The sequence below is a fragment of the Puccinia triticina genome, chromosome 11A (genome assembly GCF_026914185.1).
Source record: "Puccinia triticina chromosome 11A, complete sequence".
Taxonomy (NCBI): Eukaryota; Fungi; Basidiomycota; class Pucciniomycetes; order Pucciniales; family Pucciniaceae; genus Puccinia; species Puccinia triticina.
The window spans coordinates 6,159,672-6,186,362 of NC_070568.1; the positions used below are offsets into that span (position 1 = coordinate 6,159,672).

Consider the following 26,691-nt stretch of genomic DNA (forward strand, 5'->3'; position numbering starts at 1 on the left):
TGTGTCCGGGCTTTGAGTGTGAATCCATACAACAGTGGGTCAGCTACGCTAACATAGCTGTTAGCGTAGCGTAGCGCAGCGCAAATGCGCTATTTTTTAGCGTAGCGTTAGCGCAATTGCGCGCATCTGCGCTAACGCTACGCGCAAAGGATGCAAAGCTATTTTAGCTTTTAGTGTAGCGTTAGCGTAGATGCGCGCAATTGCGCTAACGCTAAGCATGCAAGGCGCAAAAGAGCGCACGCTATGCTGCGCTAAAGCGTTTTTTGCGGCAAAAAAGTACATTTTTTCCGCTAAAAGCGCCTTAGCGCAACGTAGCGTAGCGTAGCGGCTGTAGCGTAGCGCTAACACTAAACAAAAATTGGTATGCTGTTAGCGCCGCTGAAAATTAGCGAAGCGTAGCGGCGCTAACAGCGCGCTAACGCTATTCAAAAAAGGTTGGTGCTTTTTGCCGCTACGCTAAACTTTAGGGCTAAAATAGCGTAGTTTAGCGTAGCGGCCCACTGTTGATCCATATAACCATGTATCGTCACCATACTTCCTGAGTCACATCACTATCACTTCAAGGATAATTAAATTTCCCAAAAAAAATACTCAAAGTTTGAGGTTGGGAAAATCATTGAAAAAAAATCACTCTGTACTTAAAAAAAATGCAAACTGAGCGTGCTCAGCCAAAAAAATAAAAATGTGTCAGACTGAGTAAAAAACAATGGGGCACATTTTTGGGGTGATTTGTTGGACGGGCCTGCACAAGGCCCGCATGGGCCCCTAACAGGCCCGTTGGGCCCATTGAAAAAGTAGTATTTGTTTGGAATTCCAATGCTCTGCTAAAATGTGAAATGGGTCAAACTGAATAAAAAACATGGGGGTACATTTTTGGGGAGATTTTTTGGACGGGCCTGAATGAGGCCCACATGGCCCCCACAAAGCCCACTGGGCCCATTGAAAGGGTAGCGTTGGTTAAGAAAGCATATGCTCAGCTAAGAAATAAAATGTGTCAGACTGAGTAAAAACCCTAGGGGCACATTGTTGGGGAGGCTTTTTGGACGGGCCTGAATCAGGCCCGTACGGGCCAACAGGGTTCCAAGGAAAAGGAAAGGGCCTTGACATACATTCTGTGAGTGCACAAATGTCATACAGATGTCAGAAGCCCTTCAATATCTTCTGTTGATTAGTGGTCAATTGGTGCTGTTCTGAAACATCATATGGGCATTCTTAACCAAGACTACTTCTGGGTTGGCCAAACCAGCTTTGGGTGGGCCCTGACGGGCCTGATGCAGGTCTGTCAATAAGCCCTCCCCAAAAGTGTGGCCCCATGTTTTTTACTCAGGTTGACACATTTTTGTTTCTTAGCTGAGCATAGGCATTCTTGACCAAGGCTACTCTTTCAATGGGCCCAGTGGGGTTTGTGGGGGCCATGTGGGCCTCATTCAGGCCCGTCCAAAAAATCTCCCCAAAAATGTACCCCCATGTTTTTTATTCAGTTTGACCCATTTCACATTTTAGCAGAGCATTGGAATTCCAAACAAATACCACTTTTTCAATGGGCCCAACGGGCCTGTTAGGGGCCCATGCGGGCCTTGTGCAGGCCCTTCCAACAAATCACCCCAAAAATGTGCCCCATTGTTTTTTACTCAGTCTGACCCATTTTTATTTTTTTGGCTGAGCACGCTCAGTTTGCATTTTTTTTCAGTACAGAGTGATTTTTTTTCAATGATTTTCCCAACCTCAAACTTTGAGTATTTTTTTTGGGAAATTTAATTATCCTTGAAGTGTATGATTTGGAGCAAGTGAAAAAAAAAATCCTATCATAAATGAAGAGGGGCTAGGGCTGTTCAAGGTTATCTTGGTCGATTGGTGTGGGCGAGCGAGAGACAAATCGGTCGGTGGTATCACTAGCCCGACTGGGACTCCGATCACCAGGCTTATCATGCTCAGCTGGCGTGGGGGAACGGGAGACAAAGGCTTCGCTGGAATCACTGTGGCTCTGATCGCCGTCATTATCTTCATCTGCTTCTTCTTCGTATCTATCTCCTCCCGCTTCCTGTTCGCCCTCGGAGTCGGAATGGAAGCCGAGTGCAACGGCCAGACTGGATTTCCGAGGCGGTAGAGATTCAAGCTCCTCAAGAACCTTCCTGGATGTTAGTCTCGGTAAGACGATTTCGAAGACGATCGACTCGGTCAGCAGGTTGTCGATCAGTTCATCAAATGTCATCAGCCCATACGATCCATCCAAATTTCGTGTTCTCAGCTTGCGATAATCTTGTAGCAGAGGCTCTAGTGTTTGATATACATTGATGGGGGTAAATGTCAGTCTGACATAAAATGCTGCTAATGCTCTTAAGTATCTATATTATCAGAAGAAGTGGAAGTCGATGGAATGTGAGCACAATTGGACACCACCGGAAAATTCAACTTCAAAAAAAACTAACTGACTTGAATTCTTCGGCGCGTAGGTATTCCAAAATGATTTCTTTTTCGGGTTGAAGTTGTAACAGTTTCAGTAAGAGACATATGAATTCGGTTGGTCTGAGGTTAGCCGTAATAGTCGAACCAAGGTATTTGAGGTCGAAGACGGTTTTATCGATGATCGTCTCGGCTGTCAGTCCGAAGCAAGATTCTTTCCAGTACTCAGCCTCATAGATGCGGGACCTCAAGACTTTATCAATTAAGAATTGTGGATTGGTTCCATGGATCGAAAGTGCCCCTTTGGCCGTCGTGTTTGCCTTGAGAGATCAATTACTTTTGGGGATCAGCAGGTCTCAAACAAACAAAAAATGTTGGATTATGGGTACTACTCACCATGGTGGGTTTGTTTTTGTGGCCTTAATGTGGAAGCTGAGGGGCGTGGTGGGTGCTAACTCTTTTCGGGAAAGAGGGTGGGTGACGGGTGTTGGTCCTATCTGTACCCAAAGATTACATAAGCACAATCAACAGAGGGCCAGAGGCCAGAGGGCAGGCATCCTCGAACTTAACACAAGTCCCTCCCTCACGCCTACGCTCGGGGGGGCCCGAAGGGCCCGCCTCCCGAAGGGAGGGACTTGCACCTAAAGTCAGCTTACAAGGGGGAGAGCTACCGGCCAAATGGCTGGGGAGTGATCTCATCCCACTATATCCCCCATTAGCCTTCAGATAACCATTGGGCCCTTGGCACCATTAGAAGTGCAAGGCTTTGTGCATACCTCACACCACTTGAAACTTCTGAATAGCTCCATCCCCTCGCAAGAATCATCCTGTAAAGAAAATACCGTTGTAAACAATCCGACCTTTTCAGGACCGGATATCCCAGCAGATATCCCTGGTGCAAGTACATAATATACCTCGCACTGAGTAACAATTCAGAAACCAGAGACTATCATTTTAAAGATGACATCTGGCCCCATGTAAGTCACCGAACCGTGAGAGGGTGCGTGAACCGATGATCCAACCGGTTCACCAGCTGCCGGGCAAAATGCTGGGACATCGCTGACTAGCAATCACAAGCGACTGCTTATTTCAAGGCAAATCACCCCAAAAAATGTATGAAAAAATGCCTGAGAAGCAAGTCTACAAAATGTTCTCCTCAGAATTCCATGAAAGGTGGTTGTTTGTGTTTAACAAGCTGTTTATTCCAAAAAAGAAGAAATTCATGTAAATTTCTCAAAGTGCTCAGGCCACGCGGCCAACTTTGGGCGTAAGCCTCTGCTATGGAGAGTCCCTTCGGGACCCCCATTCGAGAGGCTTTGTTAAGCTCAAGGCAGCCTCTGTTGTGACATGTAGTTAGTTCTTGACTGTGACAACTGTCAAAGTGTTTTGTAGATAGTACATCTACATGATTTTCTTACTATGTAATAAAATCATCAATCCTGCGAGCTACCACTCCAACATCCTCCAATGGGAACACTTCCCCATTCCTGAGTCCTGACGGCAAGAGAAGGAGACCTAAGGGGACTTTCATGAATTTGAATACACCTCACCTGCAGAACTCCCTGATATGAAGTCAACATCAATGTTGATGGTTGCAAATGATGCTGTTTAGGGAGTTTTGACCATCAAAATAACACGTAACCAAAAAGTTATGAATGAGCATGGATTAGACCTAATGCAAGTTTACTTCATTCATTTCCAACAAAAGAAAGACAAAAAAAACCAGTAACAAAGTTGAATGGACAATGATGCCAAGATTACGGAAGCCCTGGGCGGCCACAAATTGCGCCACCAGTTTTGCACTTTCCTTTTTGTTTTGGACATCAGGTTTTGCAAATTGTACCCAAAGGTGTCAGTTGGTCTTCCCAACCTGGCTCTGTATCAAATATTTGACCTTCCATTTGTGAAATGACACCAAAAAAAACACCAAAAACAATGTTCACAGATAAATATTTTTGCACATGATTAAATCAAATATGTATGTATTTATGTACATATGCGCCTATTGGCATCTCGGGCTTCTTTTGCCATGGCCCGGCCCATCGCCCGAGGACCCACATAATCCACATCTCCAAGAAGTTCAGTGGATTGGACCGGATATTACGGATAATCCAGTCGACTGCGTCTCTCGTCCGCACAGACTGCCCAAGACCCACATCAACGCGTGTCTCGTACACACATCAGGGGGGATTTGGTGGCACTCTCCAGAGAGTGCCAAGCCATAATTCTGTCAGTCATGTTTTCTGATGTCAGTCATATGTCAGTGATAAGTTCAGCTGCAACCCATTTCTACTCTCATGTGTAACTCATCATGAGACCTGCTGGGAGTATGATGCATTTTTTTCCTTATCTGGGAAATAGTGTAGAAGAAACTTTCAGCTTTCCATCTATTCTTGTGGTCAAATCCAGCTCAAAACCAAAGATTTTTTGCTGTTCTTAATGATTGCACCTTCTTTATTTGGACTATGTGGGTGTTGTCCAAGTGTCTGCCAGACTCAAGTCTACAGGGAGCCTCATGCGTGTAACAGAGACCTTCTGCCGAGTATTGCAAAGTGAAAATAATCAATTTTTATTGACTCAAAACAGTCAAATATCATGTAGATTAGAATTTTGGAAAAAGACACCTCCTGTTACAACTCTAATTTCATGAGGGAGGCAGAGGTGGGCAGGACAGCAGATATAAAATGTGTGAGATAAAATGGTGCCAATTGACACTTTGCGCAGATTTCTTTCAGGCAGACCAGTCACCCTTTTTTTAAAGGGTGTGGGTGTGCCCCCATAATTCAATGGCATGGATTTATCAATGTCCATAAAATTAAAATGGGGGCCAACCTGTGCACTTTGCCGCCACAAGATTTGGCCAAACATTTTGGTGGACCAGATGACAGCTGTCTCTATCTTGAGAGGACCAAAATGTGAGGTGAGGCGAGAAGCATGTTATAGCCTCATTGCTGAACTCAGCTATCGCAGGGAGCCTCCCTTCAAGTCCGTCAGCAAGGTTGGGGTTGTCCCGGCAATCAAAGGCAGGGTGCCCATTAATGGCTTGTACAACCCAGCCATCAAGAGGGTACCCACTCCCTTTGACAGCAGAGTTGTACCAGGCATTGAAGGGGGTATGTGCTCCCTTCAATGGCTGGCACAAACCAGCCATTGAGAGCAGCACCCACTCCCTTCAATGGCCGGTACAGCCCAGTCAACAAACGGAGTGTGAGATTATCTCAATGTTTGGGTTGTACCTGCCATCAAAGGGAGTACATACGCTCTTTGATGTCCAGTATATACAACCTGGCTGTCAAAGGGAATGTGTACTCCCTTTGATTGCCGGTAAAACCCAGCCATCAAAAGGATTTCACACTCCCTTCGCTGGGCTGTACTGCCATCAAAGGGAGTGGATACTCCCCTCAATGGCTGGGTTGTACCAGCCATTGAGATGTGCACTCCCTTTGATGACCAGTAGAGACCGACCCTTGAAGTGAGTGTGTGCCCTTGATGGCCGGTACAGCCCAGCCCTCAAAGGGACTGAGTACTACCTTTGATGGCCGGACAGCCCAGCCATCAAAGGGAGTGTAAACTCCTCTTGAGGGCGGGTACAGCTCAGCCATCGGAGGTGGACTCCCTTTGACGGCCGGGTTGCACCAGCCATTGAAGGGAGGACACACTCCGTTTGATGACCATTACAACTTAGCCATCGAAGCCCTCCAATGGCCAAGTTGTAGCCACCATCCAGAGGATTTTAAACTCCCTTTGATGTCTGGTACAACTCAGTCATCATTAGCAGGTTCCCTCCAATGATTAAGTTGTACCAGGCATTGGGGGGAGTTCACACTCCCTTTGGTGGCTGGGTTGTACCAGCCGTCAAAATGAGTACCCGCTCCCTTCAATGGCAGAGCTGTGCCAGCCATTGAATGGTGTATGTACTCCTCTTGATGGCAGGGTTGTAATGGCTATTCAGGATACACCTCCAATGATGGCCAGCACAGCCTGGCCGTCAAAGGGAGTCGCCCCTTGATGGCTCAGTTGCGCAAAGGCCACCTGTGACAAGGGCCAGCAATGTCACAAGGCTGTTTGATAAAGTCCACCCTGACGTTCGCCCAAACGTGAGGGTGGACATGGGCAACAACCAAGCTCGGGGAAGCTACTACACACATGAATGTGTAATCACAAATTTAATACATTGTATTTACATATAACAATTGGATTGCAGAATGGGGAGACCATTCTGAGCTGGTGAGACTACCAACTCCAACAAATGACTGTTGCATAGCTTCACAATTTTCCTGCTTCACCAGAGCATGACTCTCAAAAATGGTATTCTTGTGATTTGATTGGCAGGACAGTTCCTTTCAAGAGATGGCCAATGGTTCTGATCATTCTAGATGTTTCAAGACAAAAGTACTTTGACTTTGCACCAATCAGATCTAGAGGTAACAATAAAAAAAAACCACTATCAAGACTCCTCTATCAGAGCTCTTTTCTTCAAATCTACTAAAATAAACTCACAGAAAGGCTAAATTTTATTTCCTGGAACTCCACTCAAAGTATCCCTTGCACAGAGAGTAGTGAAAAGAAATATGAAAGAGTGAAAAACCAATTTGAGGAAAAAAAAAGTCAAGAATCAAATCAAATTCTGTAGTCCGGTATTCTACACACCAAAAAGCTCGCCTTGTTTGTCAAGGTATCTGTGTAGTCCTCTGTTCACTGCTGGACAACATATGCATGTTGAATCAATCTTGTCCCCCATCTTTTTGACCATCCCTGTCGTTATTTATCTTAGATGAACTCCGCTGAACCAAACAACAACAAAAAACACTGCACGTCCTCCCCCAATTTTCTGCTTCATGGAGGGAAGCTCCTGAAAGATGAGAGCTGCAGATGGGTTTTGATTGCAGAGGGCCAAGAAGGGAGACTGGCGGACTTGCCCAACAATCTGGGGCCAAAAGTCCACACTTTGGCAGCAAAATATCAGCTTCTGGCAATCTAGATCACTCCTGGGAGGCCCCCAGATCTTGACGGGAAGTCTTTCACTGCACAGATGGCTCTTTCAAGTGTGAACTGTGGGGGAAGGGGTGGTCTTGGTTGTAGTTTTCCTATCTTCAAAATATGTTTGATCATACCAGAGCGGGCTGCTCATCACAAACACTTGCAGGCACCAGGGCAACTACAAAATCTCACTGTTTGGTCGGAATATTTAGCCTCTAATCTATATGAGGAGTCAGGACGGGCTGGAGGGGGTGTTGCGGGCAGGTCCCGCTTGTGCTGCGCTGGCGTCACCGAGTTGCTGTCTTCCTTACACTGGGCTCCGCCGGAGGCTTCGACAGCGGTGTTGGAGATGTGACGGAGGCAGATGAGCAAAATGAGCACTGCGCTGTCTTGTGCCGTGGGCACCCTAAATACCCCTCGAGACTCTGGCGCCCAGCCTGTTGATGCCTCCGTGACCTCATGGGTTGGCCGCATCACTGCTGCTTCTCTCAGGTTAGAGTCCCTTGTTTTTTTCCCCACTGGCATCCAAGTTTGTATACCTTCCTTTAATATACAACACTCACACCATCCCTTGATTCCTCTATATCACAACTCTGTTTGAGTCCTTAATGCCCAGCCTCTTCAAAAAAAAAAATTGAACTAATCAGTACTTTGGATGCAACTTCTTTCTCAGGAACAGAGGATGCCACACTGACAAAACCCCCATTCTCACCACACTCTCAGGCTCCAATGGCTCTCTCTGATGCCCAGAAGTGTGAAATTGTTGTATCTCTTCTATTTGATGGATGCAAAGGCCCTGATATTCTGGTCATCCTTGAAGAAGATTATGGCTGTTCAATTCCTCCACACACATTCAGTCGCCTTGGCAAAAAGTGGGGTCTCCGTTGAGGGACTCCTATCCATGCTAGGCGGCGGCAGTCATGTGAGGGGAGGTTTGATGTTTAGGCTGCTCTCAGGGTGGAAGGTCCAAAGAGATGAGCGCTAAGAGGATCAAAGATAGCTTGTGGGTTTGGTGGTTTTGAGAAGTTCACCGGGGTGTTGGTCCTTGGTGGAGGTTTGTTTTGTTCTTCTTGAAAATCTATCCTTTGATTGAAAATGAAAAATTTGGCACACAAATATACAGGTAGTTTATGATATCCTCAGAGAAATTGACCCAGAAAGCATGGAAATGAGGTGCAAGAAAGCGTGCAAGAGACATGTCTTCATTATCATCAGTCTAAGCCTTTCCACTTTGCAAGGGCATTGTGCCACATTGCCAACCCAGCAATCTCATCAGTGTCATTTCAACAACAATGGGAGGTTACGTTATAGATAACGCAAAGTAACGTTAACGTAACTAAAAAAAGCACGTTATCGTTGAAGTTTCTTCTAACTTTTTCAAGTTGCGTTAGGTGTATTTTTTCTTCTTTTTTTCTCACTTGAGTTACGTTATCTGGTTTTTTTTATTCTTTATTTTTTATAAAAGTTACGTTATTCACGGTATGGAGCTTCGCCCGGTGCTAGGCCGGCGACAGCGCTGGGAGGGGAAAAGTGCCGGGTGGCTGCCCTCACAGATGGTCTGGTGATGAGGCTGGGGATTCGAGGTGATAGCTTGTGGTTGGGTGGTTTTGAGAGTTCGCCGGGGGTTGGATTCTCGGCGGCGGTTTTTGTTGTTGAGGATACTAGGATGATTTGAGGGATTCGTCGAAGGGAAAGGGGAATTCGTAGGACTCTTGACTCTTGATTCTAGACTCTGGACTCGAGATGGCGGATCAGAATGCCATGCTGCTCCCCTCCTCCAAGTTCTGCAAACTTGGACTCGGAGAGACAACATGTCACATACATTTCATCATATCCTTGCGCGCCATGCGCGCGCTCACAACACAACACAACTAGACCAGAACACAAAGGAAAGCAGAAAACAAAATCAAAACAGAACAGAACAGCAGAACTCAGCAGGATAGAAATAGAGTAGAAAGAAGGGAAAACCACAGCATAAGAAATGAGGGAGAAATGACACAACCCAGACAAAGAAAGAGGAGAAATAGATCAGAAACCAAAGACAAAGAAATAAAACCCACAGCACAAGCTGTGTTAGGACCAAGAAAGGGAAGGAGGAGAGTGAGGAATAAGGGAAGAGAAGAAGGGACAGTCTGAGAAACTTGAGTCTTGAGAGTTCTTGAAGCTGTGGATCTTGAGGTCTGATGCCGTTGGAGGGCGGAAACTGAATCTGAAATTTACCACCATACTGACCACCACATCCCACCACCACTTACAGTCTGTCCCTAGACTGCGCGGGTCCCGCCGAAGATCCTGTCGAATCGGGCTGGAGAAAAGAAGCAAAAAGGGGACCCCACGGGCGGCTCACGAGAGTGGCGAATGTAGAGCTTACAACAACTTTTTGGTAGTAGGTACCCAAGGTGCATACCGAGGAGGGGGAACTTACTTTTGGTCTCCAATGCCCCCACGAGGAAAATATTGCTTGACCTGATCCGCCGCGAACCGGCGTTTGAGTTCCGTGCCATCGAGCTCGGCGAGAACATACGAGCCGCCTGAGACTTGCTGAATGATCCAATAGGGTCCGTTCCACTTGTGGGCGAAGAACTGCCCCCACTGAACCTCTAAAGACCGGTTATATGCCAACACCAGGTCTCCAGGACCTAGCGGTCGGCGAAGTCGACTAGAGTGCTTGTCCTCCCAATAGCGGATGGACTCGGTTCAAGATTTCATCATTCGCTCGAACGCCACTGCCCGAGCCTCTTCGCTGCGCTCGAGCTGTCGAGAGCGCGCCACTAGTAAGTCGGAAGTACTGCGCACCTCCTCCCAATTGACCCCAAGGAAAGATTCTATGTCCAAATTGATGGGAAGCGCTGCGCGCTGACCGAACACCAACTCGTAAGGAGAGTAGCCCGTCGTACGCTTTGTTGAGATTCGATCGGCGAACAAAACCAGCGGCAGGAACTTCCGACAGTTCTTGCCCGACTCTCCTGCTAACTTGACCAAGGCTGACTTAAGAGGTGCATGCCCGCGCTCAACCATACCCTGAGCTTCGGGATAGTACGGCGTCGAAACTCGATGTTGGCCAGGCAAAGCTCTGAGCATCTCTGCTAAAGCCCCGCCGAACTCTGAGCCTCCATCAGTCGAGTAGGAGCGCGCTAAACCGTACCGCATGGTCCAGCTTTCTTGCAGGAACGCCGCAACCGCTTCCGAGGTGATGTTGTTGAGAAATTTGGCCTCAACCCAGCCCGAGAAGTCATTGCGGGCCACGATTAGGTATTTGGCTCCGCTGGCTTTGATGTGAACAACATCCATAGAGACTCGCCCAAATAATGTGTCCTCACCCGTCAGGTAGCGCACTTCCATGGGCCGGCGCAGATCGCGCTTCTGACAAGCTTTGCAGCTACGACACCAGAGCTGAACCGCTTTCTTGAGACTTGGCCACCAGAACCGTTCGGCGACCCGGCGATATGTTTTGGCTGTGCCTCGATGGCCGAGTTCTTCATGCAAACGCCGAAGGATTTCATCCTGCTTGCTCGGGATAGTGATCACGATCCGTGGCAGCGGACTTCCCCTTTGCAGGAGTCGACCCTCCTGCACAAAAAAATCTGCTGCCTTCCTCCTTAAAGCCTGAAACAAGACTGAGTCCATGTCCGCGGGTCGGGCAAATGTCATGAGGTACTCCTCCAATTGCCGCCAAAACCCTTCCTGATAACCGGTGTACACCGGCGCTGCCTCCGCTGAGAAAGAGGTCAGGGGCCTAATGAGCGGTGCTTCCTCGTCAAAATCTGACGCAGGTGGATCCGACTTGTCATCTCCCTGCGGCCTGCGGGAAAGTCCGTCCGGCATCGTGAACGATTTGCCCGGGCGGTGAGAGATGTTGAAAGAAAACAGGTGTATGAAGGCGACCCATCGCGTCATCGGAGCATTGGGAAGGCTGGGCGCGTTGATCATCTGAACGAGGGACTGGGCGTCGACAATGAGCTCGAAATGTTGCCCCCACAATACAATCTGGAGCTTCTTGAGGATTCTTGCGACCCCACACAACTCGAGTTTGGGCTGCGAGTACCAAGACTTGACGTCGGAGAACAACAAAGACTCGTAAAGCGCGGGCCGGTCGAGGCCGTTTGCGTCTGCTTGAGTTAGAACCGCCCCAACGGCGTGAAAACTGGAATCTACGGCGAGTTTCAGTCGCCCCGCGTTTGGCCCGTAGTCTACCTTGACCAGAACAATATCTTCGCCCACGAGATTTTTTAGTTGTTGAAAGGCCGTTTCACAATCCTCGGTCCAGACAAATGGAACGTCCTTGCGAGTCAGTCGCCGAAGCGGGATACAGATCTGCGAGAGAGACGGAATAAATATCCGCACGTACACAACCACGCCGAGAAAACCACGAACTTTGGTTGCATCCGAAGGCGTTGGCCAGCTCAGAATTTTGTTGATTTTAGTCCTTGCCATCCGTCGACCTTCCTTGCACACAACGTGGCCCACGATCTCCAACGCGGGAACACAAGCCGCCAGCAACAGTGGGCCGCTACGCTAAACTACGCTATTTTAGCCCTAAAGTTTAGCGTAGCGGCAAAAAGCGCCAACCTTTTTTGAATAGCGTTAGCGCGCTGTTAGCGCCGCTACGCTTCGCTAATTTTCAGCGGCGCTAACAGCATACCAATTTTTGTTTAGTGTTAGCGCTACGCTACAGCCGCTACGCTACGCTACGTTGCGCTAAGGCGCTTTTAGCGGAAAAAAGGTACTTTTTTGCCGCAAAAAACGCTTTAGCGCAGCATAGCGTGCGCTCTTTTGCGCCTTGCGTGCTTAGCGTTAGCGCAATTGCGCGCATCTACGCTAACGCTACGCTAAAAGCTAAAATAGCTTTGCATCCTTTGCGCGTAGCGTTAGCGCAGATGCGCGCAATTGCGCTAACGCTACGCTAAAAAATAGCGCATTTGCGCTGCGCTACGCTACGCTAACAGCTATGTTAGCGTAGCTGACCCACTGTTGCCGCCAGCTTGGACGCCGAAACAGTCAACCCCGCCTCCTCGATTCAAAACAGAATCCTTTCGAGGGTCGCGGCGTATTCCCAAATGAACCTCCTGACTCCGGGATGCCAAGACAGGACCTCTCCACCATAATCCGAAATCGGGCCCTTGATGCCCCCATCATCGATGAACACTCCTGCATGGTCAGGGATCTCGTCCTTCAGGACCCACATCATCTGCGCCTGGTAGACGGCGACAGAATTAGTGGCGCCCTGCGGGAGCTGGGTCAGCTGGAATCTACCTAGAGGAGTATCAAATGTGGTCAGCGGTCGCGAGATCGGATCCAAGGCGCGTTCATCATAACCGCCAAGAATGTCTCCCAGCCCATAGCAGGCGCGACCCAAAAATGATTCCACAAAATCTTCGGTAGCCGGCGGAATTCCCGCATCCTTCACCGTAACCTTATTCAGAGGCTGGAGGTCGTGGACGATTCGGAGTTTGCCGTTGCTCTTCAGGACGCATAAGACCGGCGAGGCGTACGACGAAGTTGATTGTTCGTACAGCCCGTTCCGCACTCGCTCCCTCAGGATCCTTGTGTATTCGTCTAGCTTAGCCGCGGGTATGGGAATTTTCTTCTTTTGCCACGGCTCATGCTCGATTACTGGGATGATGTACGGCATTCCGTAGGACTCTTTCAGCAGCCCTCGCTCGGATTCGTCGAAGGCGATGGCTTGATTTCGCTCGGACAACACGTTCTTGATGACGTTCAACTTGTCAGGCCAGAGCCAGCCTTTTGGACCGAAATTTACCACCGTAAGGCGCTCTTTGGTGACGCGCCCTTTTGGGGTGAAGGGGCCCGTCAAAGAGCGGGCCAAAGGACGGCAAGGGTCCCTTGAGAGAGAGGCAAGGGTCCCTTGAGAGAGATGGACGCTGGAGGGGGGGATTTAGCCCTTGTGGCATCGGCTGGTTGACGGGCTTGATCTTCCGAGAGACGGGCTTGTATTTGGCTGCGAACACCACTAGTTCACCGGCTTTCCAGGCGCCCAAAAGCGCGGATTGAGAATGAGCGCCAAGGCCATTCTGGAGCAAACTCCACGTCCGTAGTTCCGAGAAATCCTCAAAAGGCACCTTATCTGCGTACGAAAACCCGGACGGTAGAGAGCGGCTCACGATAGTGGCACAAGGTAGAGTTTCGACGATATTTGGAGCATCACGCCCGGAGGTGCATAATCGGAGAGAACTTACTTTCAGTCTCCGATCCCTCCGCAGAACACCTTCTTCCACCTCATCCACCCAAGCATCTATTTATGACGGGAATAGTTTCACCTCATTGCGGAGGATCATTAGTTTATCCTCGTCGCGGAGGCTCGGAAGTTTAGCCTTGTTGCGGAGGGTCTTTGCAGACATGCCTAGTTTAGCCTCATCGCAGAGGGTCGCAAAGGACAAAACTAGTTTATTCTTGTCGCGGAGAAGCGATTCAGATGGTAGTTTAGTCTGATTGCGGAGACGAGATCCGGATGATAGTTTAGTCTTGTTGCGGAGACAAGATTCGAATGGCGAGGAGCTTCCTAAAGCGGAAGAAAAACGGGATTCCAAGGGGCTGCTCACGAGCGTGGCACATGATAGTGTTTTTGATAAAGCGGTAGCATCTACCCTGGGGTGCATACTTGGATGGGGACTTACTTTGACACCTTGTGTCCCTGCCGAACACCCATTCTGATCGTCACGAGCCAGCCGCTCGCCTTTGGAATGATTAGGGGAAAAGAGCCAATCGAAATGGAGAACTAGAGAGCTGACAGAGACGGAACCGATGTTTTTAGAGTTTTTGGGATTTTCTTGATGTTTTTGCTCTTGACGATTTTTGATTGGAACTTCTGAGGAAACTGAGAGTAGTAAAACTGGGTGAGAGGAAAGTTGGTGGGTCAATGGGCCAGAAGCCGATCCGCCGGTGAAAAGTCGAGACCCTTGATTAAGACTGCCGGCTAATGGATCGGCTCCATTCATAAAAAAGGCTTATCCACATGTGAGTCTTCTTTGAGGCGCCCGCAATGAACCAAAACGCCCTTCCTACCATGAGAGGGGAACTCTCGCTCCCATCTTCCTTTATCAACTGGACAGAGTGTGACCTCGATATTCCTTCCGTTCGCGTCAGGCAGGATGATCCGCTCGCCGGCCGTCGGAGAAAACATGAGAGTGGCTCTGAAATCCATCAAAAACGGGCGTCCTAAAATGAACGGCCCATCCGCCCGCGTAATCCAGAAATGACAAGTGCCCACGATAGAACGACCCACACGAATGGGCACGTCTTCGGCGATTCCAATAAGCTCACATGCTTGGTTGTTTATCCCATAAACTGCCGAGCTGAAGTTGACCCTTGGCGTGAGATTCAACTTGACTGCCATGGAATCGGAAATCAGATTGAGTTGCGAACCCAAGTCGACCAACGGCGACGAGATTGCCTCCTCATCTCCTACGCTACAGTTGAGATAACCGAGGGGGCAGGAGTACAGATTTGGATTGAAAACTCCGCTCGGGTCAATACCTTCAGCCAGCGTTCCCGAGTTTACCTTCAAATCTTCGCAACCAACCTCCACGCGGCGGCGTGAGACCCACTTCTTTACCTCGTCTGAGACAGCTGGTGACACGGAACAGATCTCTCCGACAGTCGTAGTCACGGGGAGCTTGAAAATCTTCTTAACCAGCCCCTCAACCGCGTCGGGATGGTCGCGAGAAACCTCGCGCTCGAATCTGACCTTAGACTGAGAGCCAGGGACTTTAGGAGGAGTAGCTGGACGCGCTACAGACTCCTTTTGCGGGGAAGACTCCGGATCTGGCTTGTTCATGATTCTATCGAAAAGTTCCGGCTTGCTATCTTCTTGGCGTCGCGAGGGGTCCGAGGTACTAACCGGCGTCTTTCGCCACAATCTTTTTGCCTGGGAAACTGGAACCTGCGGCGCCTTAAAGGGTCGCGCCTCTTCGTGGCGCTTCCTTGCCGCGGGGTCAGACTCATATGCGCCTGTGAAGGATTGGGAAGAAACAGCAGGGGGAAACCAAGGGTCTAGCGACCCACAGCTCACCTTGTATTTGGTAGAGATGACACCTGAAGTCCGTTGAGTCGGAGTATTAGGTCTAGGCGCGGAGGACTGGGTTGGCTGAAAGGAGGCCACCACGTGCCTAATTGGCCGACTACGGTCGAACAAAATCAGAGCTCCATTTGGGAGAAAGAAACTCGTTCCCCTTTGCTCAACCAGCCCCGCTTCCTTGTCCTTCACTAGCTCCTGACATCGCGAGGTCCCATGATTTTCCCGATGGCAGTAGTAGCAGACCAGCGGAGGGCGATCCGCAGACGTCGACGCTTTTCCCGGTATGGCTGCAATCTTCTGATCAATTTTATTTTTGAACGCCTCCAACATCCTTGAAAGCTCGTCCATAGTTGTAGCCGGTTTCGAAGGCGCCTGGACTTCCTTGGGTCGACGCTCCTCGCCCATCTTCTTCATAACCGAATTGCCCTCCTGAAATGGAGGTGATGCGACAGGCTGGCCAGTTCTTGACTCCTCAAAAGTGAGCGCCGTTTGCTCCTTCATCACCGCATCCACCGATTCTTTGAGAATTTTGAAGGTCGCTGGGAGGGGAAAAGTGCCGGGTGGCTGCCCTCACGGATGGTCTGGTGATGAGGCTGGGGATTCGAGGTGATAGCTTGTGGTTGGGTGGTTTTGAGAGTTCGCCGGGGGTTGGATTCTTGGCGGCGGTTTTTGTTGTTGAGGATACTAGGATGATTTGAGGGATTTGTCAAAGGGAAAGGGGAATTCGTAGGACTCTTGACTCTTGATTCTAGACTCTGGACTCGAGATGGCGGATCAGAATGCCATGCTGCTCCCCTCCTCCAAGTTCTGCGAACTTGGACTCGGGGAGACAACATGTCACATACATTTCATCATATCCTTGCGCGCCATGCGCGCGCTCACAACACAACACAACTAGACCAGAACACAAAGGAAAGCAGAAAACAAAATCAAAACAGAACAGAACAGCAGAACTCAGCAGGATAGAAATAGAGTAGAAAGAAGGGAAAACCACAGCATAAGAAATGAGGGAGAAATGACACAACCCAGACAAAGAAAGAGGAGAAATAGATCAGAAACCAAAGACAAAGAAATAAAACCCACAGCACAAGCTGTGTTAGGACCAAGAAAGGGAAGGAGGAGAGAATAAAGAGGAGAGTGAGGAATAAGGGAAGAGAAGAAGGGACAGTCTGAGAAACTTGAGTCTTGAGGGTCTTGATCTTGAGAGTTCTTGAAGCTGTGGATCTTGAGGTCTGATGCCGTTGGAGGGCGGAAACTGAATCTGAAATTTACCACCATACTGACCACCACAACGGCAGCCAGCTTGCTTTAGAGCGAGCTGGGTTTGTACGCGCCGCAGTCGTACTGTCGGTTTACGTGTAATCCGACAGTACAGCCGCGGCGCACTGAACTAACGGCAGCAAGCTTGCTCCAGAGCGAGCTGGGTTCGTACGCGCCGCAGTCGTACTGTCGGTTTACGTGTAATCCGACAGTACAGCTGCGGCGCACTGAACTGACGGCAGCAAGCTCGCTCCAGAGCGAGCTGGGTTTGTACGCGCCGCAGTCGTACTGTCGGTTTACGTGTAATCCGACAGTACAGCCGCGGCGCACTGAACTGACGGCAGCAAGCTTGCTCCAGAGCGTTATTTCACTTTTTTTGTCAAAAGAAAGTTACGTTACTGCCGGGATCAGGAGGAAGGAAAATCACAAGTTACATTTCCTGAGCCCAGTCTTGCTTCAAGTTAAAAAAAACTTTAACTGGTGAGAAGATAACAGAAAACGTTACGTTACGAAAATCGCTTCAGATATTGTAACGTATGTAACTTCCCATCGTTGATTTCAAGAACTTTACTTCATTGCTTCTATCAGCCTTTCTTTGTAGTCTTGAGATTCCTCATTTCTTCCCCGCCTCAGTCTCAACCTTTCTGCCTTGCAAGTAAACTGTGCCACATTATTTCTGGATTATTCACATATTCTTTAGAGAAATACTTTTTTCTTTTTACCTTTTGGAAAACCATCTTACTCTCTACACCAATACCTCTTCTCTCAGTTAAAATTTCTTGATTTTTTTTTGTCCATTGGGGCTTCTCTTAACTTCATAGCTACAGGAAACTGATGAAATAAACTCTTAGTCCATTGAATTCTCACAGATTTACAGCAAACCTTTTCACGTACTATCCCCTTTTACATACTAGCGTTCTTTATTCAACTTTTTTCTACCCCAATCGCTCTGCTCTCAGGTAAGAGTCGTTTATTCTTTTCTACAATTTGGGTTTCTCTTAACTCAAACTGCATAGCTAATTAAACCCCTAGTCTAGTCCATTAGATTCTCACAGATTCAAAACAAAACTTTTCATATACTATCTTTGTTTCTTTGCAGGGGATTGAGAAGGGTACAAACAAGTTCCCCCCTGTGCATGGAGGCGGCTAAGCAAGTGGCGCCTGGGTGATCAAGACAAAGCTCCATGTCATGCACAGGCTTTGTCAGCCTCACAGAGGCGGGGCATATATGACCCCCCCCCCCACAGACAGGGAGGAAGTAGCAAGCACTCCGCTGCCGACTTCTCCCCACACCCCAGATCACCAGAGCCACTTGCTTCAGATTTGCAGATCTTTTTAGACACCACCCACCCGCCCATCAGAAAGAGGGTCAGGCTTGGGCCTGAACCCCCACTTTCCGGTGTTTGCAGGAAATAGAAACAAGACAAGCTTCATTCTCTTCCCTGGTTGAGGTTAGTAAAGGAATCTCCTTTACTGCCTCTCCTCCCGCACTTGCTGAGGGATGACGCTCAGCAACATCCCCCAGCAAGTACCAGGTGCAAAGCAATAGCCGGAGTGGAAAAACCAGTCCCTAACCCAATAGCTCTGCTCCCAGGTAAGGTTTATTCTTTTCTACATTTAGGGTTGCTATTAACTGTGTAGGTACAGCACTCTGATCAAATCAATCCTTAGCCATAGAATTCTCACAGACTTACAGCAAACCTTTTCATGTGCTACCTTTCTTTCTCCAACTGGTTTCTACCCCAATTGGCCTGCTCTCAGGTAAGAGTTATTTATTCTTTTCTACAATTTGGGTTTCTCTTACCTCAAACTGCATGGCTAATTAAAATTTGAGTCCATTAAATTTTCACAGATTTGCAACAAACCTTTTCACATACTATCTTTCTCTCTACAACCAGTTTCTACCCCAATCACTCAGCTCTTAGGTGAGATTCAATTTTTTCCCACTTGAATTCTCTCTTAACTGCATAGATATAGGAGGCTGATAATATAAACCCTTGAACAATTCCTTAAAATATCATATTTAGAAGGGCTCCTATGATTAAATGCCTTGAATGCAACCAATGGTCAACAGATCAAAATATTGCAAAACACTATGTGGAGTGCATTGTGAGGCAAATTCAAACCGGTTCTGCACAAGCCCCTCAACCATCTCAGCTTCCACCCGCTTCCTCTCATACTGCAATCTGCCCAAGTGGTATCCACACTGCGGGACCATCATACCCACCCATTTCCCGCCAAGTTGCCTCTTCTCGTGATACTGGAACTCATGTCTTCTACCGTGGGTTGGCAAAAGATGCACGTTCAGCAAAGAAACGCCAGATCCTGAATCCCAAAGCAAGCCAGGCCACCTCATCACACACCTCAGAAATAAAGCAGACACCAGAAAAAAAATTTGTGAAAGCAGGCGTGGTATTGTACATGAATGACCAATTGCAAAAAAAGACCAGAATTATTCCAAAGCTTCTCGAAGTTGACACCAAGAAACCCAACTTATATGAGGACTTTCAACATCATCTCTGGACCTTATTCTCCAATGAAATTATTGCAAAAACTGAAATAACCTATCCATCAGATCCAGAACAGTATACTACACTTGCTTGGGCACCGCTAATTCAAAGATTGAAGACCACAGCATGCTCTTGGAACTAGCTAAATCTGGAAAGGGAATCAAGAGTGCAGCAGTCATCAATTTTTTCTATGAACATCCAAATGAGGACTTTCCAGACACTGACATCCAAACCCAGGCTCCTACCAACTGCAAGAGAAAATTTGAAGGAAATACACCCACAATATCCAAATCCACCTCATGGGCCCTTGGTGGAAAAATTGAGACAAAACCATTCAGAGTATCAGTTAGTCTTTCTTCCCAAGTTAATGCACTCAGTCAAACAGTTGGTCAATCTATCACAATGAAGACAGATGGATGGACAACAGCACAAAGACTACATTTTTACACAATGGATGAAGAACAACCACCCAAAGCAGCCCACAAATCTATTATCATCACAGACTATATCTGCTGTCCCCTTTCCCCTTGATATAAAAATTGACAAGTCACTGATTTTAGGAGAGGGTAGCAGCCGTCAATCTTATCCTGCTCAAGTTTGCTCATTTGAAAAAGGGGAAGAAGTAATCAATAAATGGGTGGCCAAGCTTCAATATTCTGATCCCGAACCCAATCTCTCTAATCATGCAAGTGATGCAATTGCCTATTGTGGCTTTGGGCCCATCCTTGCTGAGCTTAAAGAGCTCATTAGTAATAAAATTGAGGGGCTGATGAAGTTCAAAGGTAGTCAAATTGAAGTGAGTCTTTTTCCCAATTCACCCAGTTATCTTTTTGCTGATGTGCTGTTCTGATTTTTTCCACTGATATAGCTTGTTAGGCATTGTGTGGTTGTGTTAGGTGAAATCAAGAGCCCCAAAGAAATCTACTTCTTCAATAGTCAACTTCAAGGGGATTTTGTTAAATACTCAAGCAATCTTGACTTTAATTTCAGACAAAAACAGAGGGGATTGGATCTTGATTATCTTTCACTCATGAATGCCTTGACACATTGGTCATACAATCAATCAAATGGACAGCAATTGGTTTGTGATCTTCAAGGTTTTGGTCCCATCCTCACAGATCCCCAAATAGTTGATTTGAATGCTGAGTAAGTTTTTTTACATCCAAGATATTGATAAATACTTCTGCTGACTCTGTTATAGTGCTTGGGCTGAGGGAAACAGTGTGGGTGCTGGCATTTCTGCTTTTTTGGATGGCCATGTTTGTACTTCAGTTTGCAACTTTCTCCAACTGGGCAAAGGATGAAAGGCAATAGATTTGAAATGGAAACGGCCAACACCTTGCCCACCACTGGCATTTGACCACCTCCTTGCATCTAAAAACCACAGTGTGTTTGCTGGTGCAGATGGTGGTGACAATAGTGACTTAGAATTTCTGTCATGATGCCTTTCTTCATTTATTGATGTTGTTTCTGATTGAGAAAAGTAGAAATATCATGCTTTTGCCTTTTCTAGACTTGTTTTTCAATTTCATTATATTGTATATACAGCCTCATAGATTCCCTTTTTCTTGTACTTTTTATTTCATTGTAAGTATTTTGGCAATTTTCACTGCAAAAATTAATACTGTTGAACAGTTGGATCACATCCCGTAATTGTCACTCCCAGAAATCTCGCTCTGCTGCTTGCTTGATAATTGTTTCCAGATACTCGTGCTGATTAGATAACTTGATCAGACTCAAATCCCTTTTGATCATTCCTGGCTACAAAACTCCCAGAAGAATATGTGTATCATGATTTGATTTTGGCCGCGTGAAGCCGGCGGAGCATTGGCATTCAGACAGATCAAATATGGGTACTGCACGGCTACTTCAGGCGCTCTCTTGGCAAAAAGACGGGTGTACCAATAGATCAAGCGCGCGAAGTTCACCGATGGGAGGCTTATGCTAGATGATCTGCCCTTAGGAATAGAAATCACAAAGGCCTTCATCAGTCAAACATACATACAGAATCAATCATAAGCATCAACTTACAAGCTGCACCCTTGGACGAGGGAGCGTTGTCACATATACACAGTAAGCCATATTATGGTAGGGCAATGGCAAAAATGTACCACAAATGTGTACTTTGTTGAAGGAAAAAACATGCCTACAGAGAGAACACAGAAGATATTTGGTTGATTAACAGTTTGTCTTGTTTTCCTCAAACCTCTGGCACCATGAAAAAATTGATGTGAATAGGTGTCAGGTGACATTCAGTAAAATATGCTGGAATTCCAGTGGTACTCCAGCATTACTCCCCTTGAATAACAATGGCCCCTTTGTCATCACCAGGGGGTTCTACCACTTTTCCATAAGTGTATGGTTGGAGTTAAGGCTGGAGTTAGCTTCACTTCACCTACCACCTACTACCCTCAGGTTTTGTTTGGATGATGACTCAGGACACGGACGCTCAGGAGGACACATTGAGAAGAGCCAAGAGGCTCGAGAGGAGGGCAGTGAGATGGGGACGCTCACCGGTGTGGTGTTCTGTGCCTGTTGCAATGCCAAAAGGAAATATGAAAAGGTATTATGATAGTACATTTACATACAGGTGGAACCCATTACAAGAGGAAGAGATAATCTTACACAACAGTTACAAAATTTACACACATACACCCTTTCGTAGCCATGGTGGATTGGACTGAAGAGTACACAACATAGATACAAGGACAAGGCACGGCGGATTGGACGGAAGAATACACAACATGGATACAAGGACGAGGGAGGAGGAAGGAAGGAGGACCAGAGAGAGGCTTTGACCCCCAAATCCTGGAAAGGCATAGCAATGCATGACATCAGGCAGTGCAATATATGCAGGCAGATAAGGTGTACAAATAGTGTCACTGCAGCATAATTCCCTCATTGTTTGTGTGGCTGTGCAGTACAGGTGTACATATGCTGTGCGACTGAGATCCCCTGCAGCTAAATTCCCTCAAACACATTCCCCTGGAGCTAAAATCCCTCACTCTTCAATATAAAAGGAGCTCTTCTCCCCCCCATAATTTCTCTTTTTCACCATCAGCCTACAGAGGTTTGGTCACAGTAGTAGTTTAGTAGTAGTAGTTAGTAGTAGTAGTTAGTAGTAGTAGTATTGAGTAGCGTAGAGTCAGTCAGTCAGTAGAGTGTGAGTGCAGTAGTAGAACCAAAAATCAAAAACCAACCAACCAACCAACCAACCAACAACCCATCCTCCTTATTAGCATATTAGTAGTAGTAGTAGTAGTAGAGGTAGTAGTACAAATTATAACATCAACAACAGTAGAGGAACTTCACCATAACAAACCATGTTATCCTTAGTTATAACCGGTCTAAAAACACATTGAATTAGATATTTAGGTCTGATAGAGATTACTATATAAAAGTAAGAGCTATCTTGGAATCTGCCACATTTTCTTAAATATTGATTACAAGACTCTTGGTTATTTGCATAGTACTATTAGAGGGGCAGGTCTTTCAAACCACCCGTAGATTGTAATAGCCTTTCAACCTATCATACAATTTATTTCCCCCTCAAAAGGAAATTTGATTACCCATCCATCCCTGGAGTCCTACACCGGATGCGGCTCGAGGACGGAGCGGATTTTTGAGAGAAGAACTGATGAGGTCTTGATTGCTTGTACAAGCAACAGTGGGCCGCTACGCTAAACTACACTATTTTAGCCCTAAAGTTTAGCGTAGCGGCAAAAAGCACCAACTGTTTTTGAATAGCATTAGCGCGCTGTTAGCGCCGCTAGGCTTCGCTAATTTTCAGTGGCGCTAACAGCATACCAATTTTTGTTTAGTGTTAGCGCTGCACTACAGCCGCTACACTGCGCTATGTTGCGCTAAGGCGCTTTTAGCGGAAAAAAGGCACTTTTTTGCCGCAAAAAACGCTTTAGCGCAGCATAGCGCGCGCTCTTTTGCGCCTTGCATGCTTAGCGTTAGCGCAATTGCGCGCATCTGCGCTAACGCTATGTTAAAAGCTAAAATAGCTTTGCATCCTTTGCGCGTAGCGTTAGCGCAGATGTGCGCAATTGCGCTAACGCTACACTAAAAAATAGCACATTAGCGCTGCGCTACGCTACACTAACAGCTATGTTGGTGTAGCTGACCCACTGTTGGTACAAGGCTAGGTATATATAGACTAAGTACAAGCATCAACTTGTGGTTGAGTGACATCTTGAATATGCAAGGAAGCGAGTGGAAGCGGATGGAAGAAGGAACAAGAGAACAAGTGACATCCAAGATATCACACACAGAGCACGCGCACACGAGGTCATCAGTAGGCAGGAGAGCACACAGACAGTTCTAGACAAGGATCAAGGTCACTGGGCTAGAAAAAGATAAGGGCATAACCTAAACTAAAAGATAACATGGAGAGAAAAGCATCTGTGAGAGGTCTGGACAAGGAAAAGGGGAAAAGGAGGCAGAGGGAAGAGATGAAAATCCAACAGGTTTTTCATGGTGCGGGCTCTTTTCAAGCTCACATGCCTTTTCAAATTGGCCGCTCATCAAAAGCACTCTGAAATACATTAGGGGTTGATTGGAATTGGGGTCAAAGTGATTCTTGCCGTATGTAGTGATTACCTGAGCAAACTCCTCCAAGCCGTAGGAATCCTGGGCGGATGAGATAGAGCTGTTGTTACTTGATACAGGATAATTGAGTGCTGGTTCAGTTTCCTTGACAAGGACCAACTGCAGCCAGACCCAATCTTCCATACTCGTGATAGTGTCAGCGCTAGGATTCTAAACTAGATCCTTCAGCGCATCTGATGATCTGACTGATCTGAGAAGGGCCTCTGGTCTAGAACTGTCAAGCTCGCCCTTACATACATAATATCCGGTCCAATCCCTACTGAACTTCTTGGAGTCTGTTGGGGTACATGTACGAGTCACAACCATTTGGACCGAGGTCCTTGGGAGATGGGCCGGGCCATGGCGATAGAAGCCCGAGGTGCCGATAGGTGCATATGTAAGTACATACATACTTCCTTTAATCATGTGCAAAACTGTTTAGGGTTTTTTCTTCAAGTATGTGATATGTATTTCAATCCGGAGGTTGGTATTTGATACAGATGCCACATTGGGTTTCACAATTTGGATATTTGGATACAACTTGTGAAACAAGATGTCTAAAACAAAAGAGGAAGTCAAAAACTAGTGGCGTGATTCGTGGCCGCCCAGGGCTTCCGTACAAGATACATATACAGCCAAAACCAAAAAGCTTGCGGGTCCGGCAGCCTGAAAATCCGACCAACAAAATTTTCCATTTAAGCCACCTCCCCTGTATCCTTCCAAACATTCTCATCTTCGCACTCCTTCCCTCTCTCCATCTCTCCCATACCCCCTACCCCCTCCCCATCGAAAATGCCCCCCGACTCTCCTCGCCCCCCCCGCTCATCCGGACCCACCCACAGCCCAGCCGCCGGAAACGCCCACCAGCCAGCCGGAACCATCCACCCACCAGCCCAACCGGAACCCAAACCGCCTCACATCCGCCAATACCGATACCGGTGAGTACCTCACCACCCCCTCCCTTCCCTCCATGCCTTCCCCCCCTGTTCCCAGCTCTCCACTCACCCGGACAGCTGACCCGATCATTTTTTCTTCTCCCCCCCCAGTCGGTCCCATCTGGAAGCCCGACCACAAAAAAGACCCTACCCAACGTTATCCGCCAACAAGCCCTTCCGGAACCCCGACCGCAAGGATATAGCAATCCATTACCGGTGAGTCCGTCGCCGCCACTCTCTCCCTTCCCTCCAATCCATCCCCCCCTCTTCCTTGCCGTCCGATGACCGGGAAGCTCATTGGTTATTCTTGCCCCGATCGATTCCACTTCAGCACGTTATGGTATATGTTAAGTATGCCCCAGAGGTCAAGGCAATTGTCGTCAGACTCAGCCAGGGTGGTATGCGTCTTGCCGAGATCAATGCAACCATCGGCTACAACGTTTCGCCCGACTCCCTCACCCGTTGGAACGATTTATACCGCCGCACCAGGAATGTCGTTAGAGATCCGGCCCTCTATCTGGAGCGTGGCCGCCCGTTAGCATTTTCTCGTGAGGAGGCCGAGTTCGTATTGACGGCACTCGAGGCTGAGCCGACGCTATACTTGGATGAAATTCAGAGTCACATCCAGGCGATTACCGGCACTCGCCATCCGCTCAGCACCATTTCGGCGGAGTTGAGAACCCGGCTCCTCTTAACCAAAAAGGTGGCCCGAACCTATAACACCAATCAAGACGAGGCGGCTCGATTCCAATTCACTGACCGCATTGGCCATTTCCCTGCGGAGTATTTGGTGTTTCTAGGTGAGTCCGCGCTGGTTCGGTGGTTTGTGAGATGTGTTTGAGGTCTAAATTGGTCTTACTCCTCCAGACGAATGTGGGGTTTTGCTTGGAACGCATGCTCGCGACACTGCGTGGGCACTGCAAGGCCGCCGCACAACTAGGATCCCGAAGGCGCTTCGAGCCAACCGAGTCACTGTAATGCCCAGGGTATTGTTGGACGGTCTGCTTGGGACCATAGCCCAGGTGGGATCCATGTGCCGCCTGGACATGGAATATTTCATTGAGACTGTACTGGCAAGTCCAACTTCCTTATCCCTCAGCTTGGTTTCTTCGGTCCAAATAGCCTGACTCTGGTATGTACCCCCAGATGCCTGCAATGAATCCGTTCCCGGGTCAAAACAGCATCCTGGTGATGGATAATGCTCGGATCCACCACGGCGGTTGGGTTGCGCAGATTTGTGCAGATGCAGGGGTATTACTCATGTACCTTCCAACCTACTCTCCCGACTACAACCCAATCGAAAAGGTATTCTCCGTCCTCAAGTCGCAATTGAAGCGAGCGCAGATTCTCACTGGACCCCGCGCGGATGCGGAGATAATCAAGGAGTTTTTGCCCACGATTGTCACGCCGGATGTGATGAGAAGAATCTTCTTGGGAACTGGTTACTCAGGCGGGGATTGAACTCAGGTACTTCCTGGTGGCTCCTCCCTCCACTACATGATTTCATCCTCCCTCCACTATATGATTTCATCCTCCCTCCACTATGATTTCATAGTGTTACACCTCCTCCTATTTTGTATGTTGACAGCACGCGCTGGGTCCCTCATGTGTGTCTATGAAAGAGTTTTCACTCTATGTTACCCTCCATAGATATAAATACAATAACAATATACATTATTTCGTGGGCGCACGGAGTCAGATCACAGTTGAGCAGGCCTCCATGAGCGTGCAATCTACGCATAGGGACTTTGTGAATTTTCCGTAGGCTTGGGCGTGCGGCTCCACAGTGCGGGGACTTAGCCGGAATTTGAATCCCTCAGTGGATCTCGCAGCAGTGCGGGGACTTAGCCGGAATTTTGGGCGTGCGGCTCCACAGTGCGGGGACTTAGCCGGAATTTGTTGGGCGTGCGGCTCCACAGTGCGGGGACTTAGCCGGAATTTGAATCCCTCAGTGGATCTCGCAGCTAAGTCCCCG

General features: G+C 47.8%; 2 protein-coding genes across 2 annotated transcripts; both read right to left on the reverse strand.

Annotated features, from left to right (window-relative positions):
- Positions 1 to 1,822: 1,822 nt before the first annotated feature.
- On the reverse strand, positions 1,823 to 2,802 carry PtA15_11A615 (uncharacterized protein; the record flags this gene model as incomplete). Its single annotated transcript, XM_053161542.1, has 4 exons — positions 1,823 to 1,984; positions 2,081 to 2,345; positions 2,434 to 2,723; positions 2,800 to 2,802. The coding sequence occupies 4 exons, from the start codon at positions 2,800 to 2,802 to the stop codon at positions 1,823 to 1,825; spliced, it is 720 nt and encodes a 239-aa protein (XP_053025478.1).
- Positions 2,803 to 23,701: 20,899 nt separating this feature from the next.
- Positions 23,702 to 23,925, reverse strand: PtA15_11A616 (uncharacterized protein; the record flags this gene model as incomplete). The annotated part of the gene is made up of 2 exons (XM_053161543.1): positions 23,702 to 23,728; positions 23,794 to 23,925. 2 exons carry the CDS (start codon positions 23,923 to 23,925, stop codon positions 23,702 to 23,704), a joined length of 159 nt encoding a protein of 52 aa, XP_053025479.1.
- Positions 23,926 to 26,691: the final 2,766 nt, after the last annotated feature.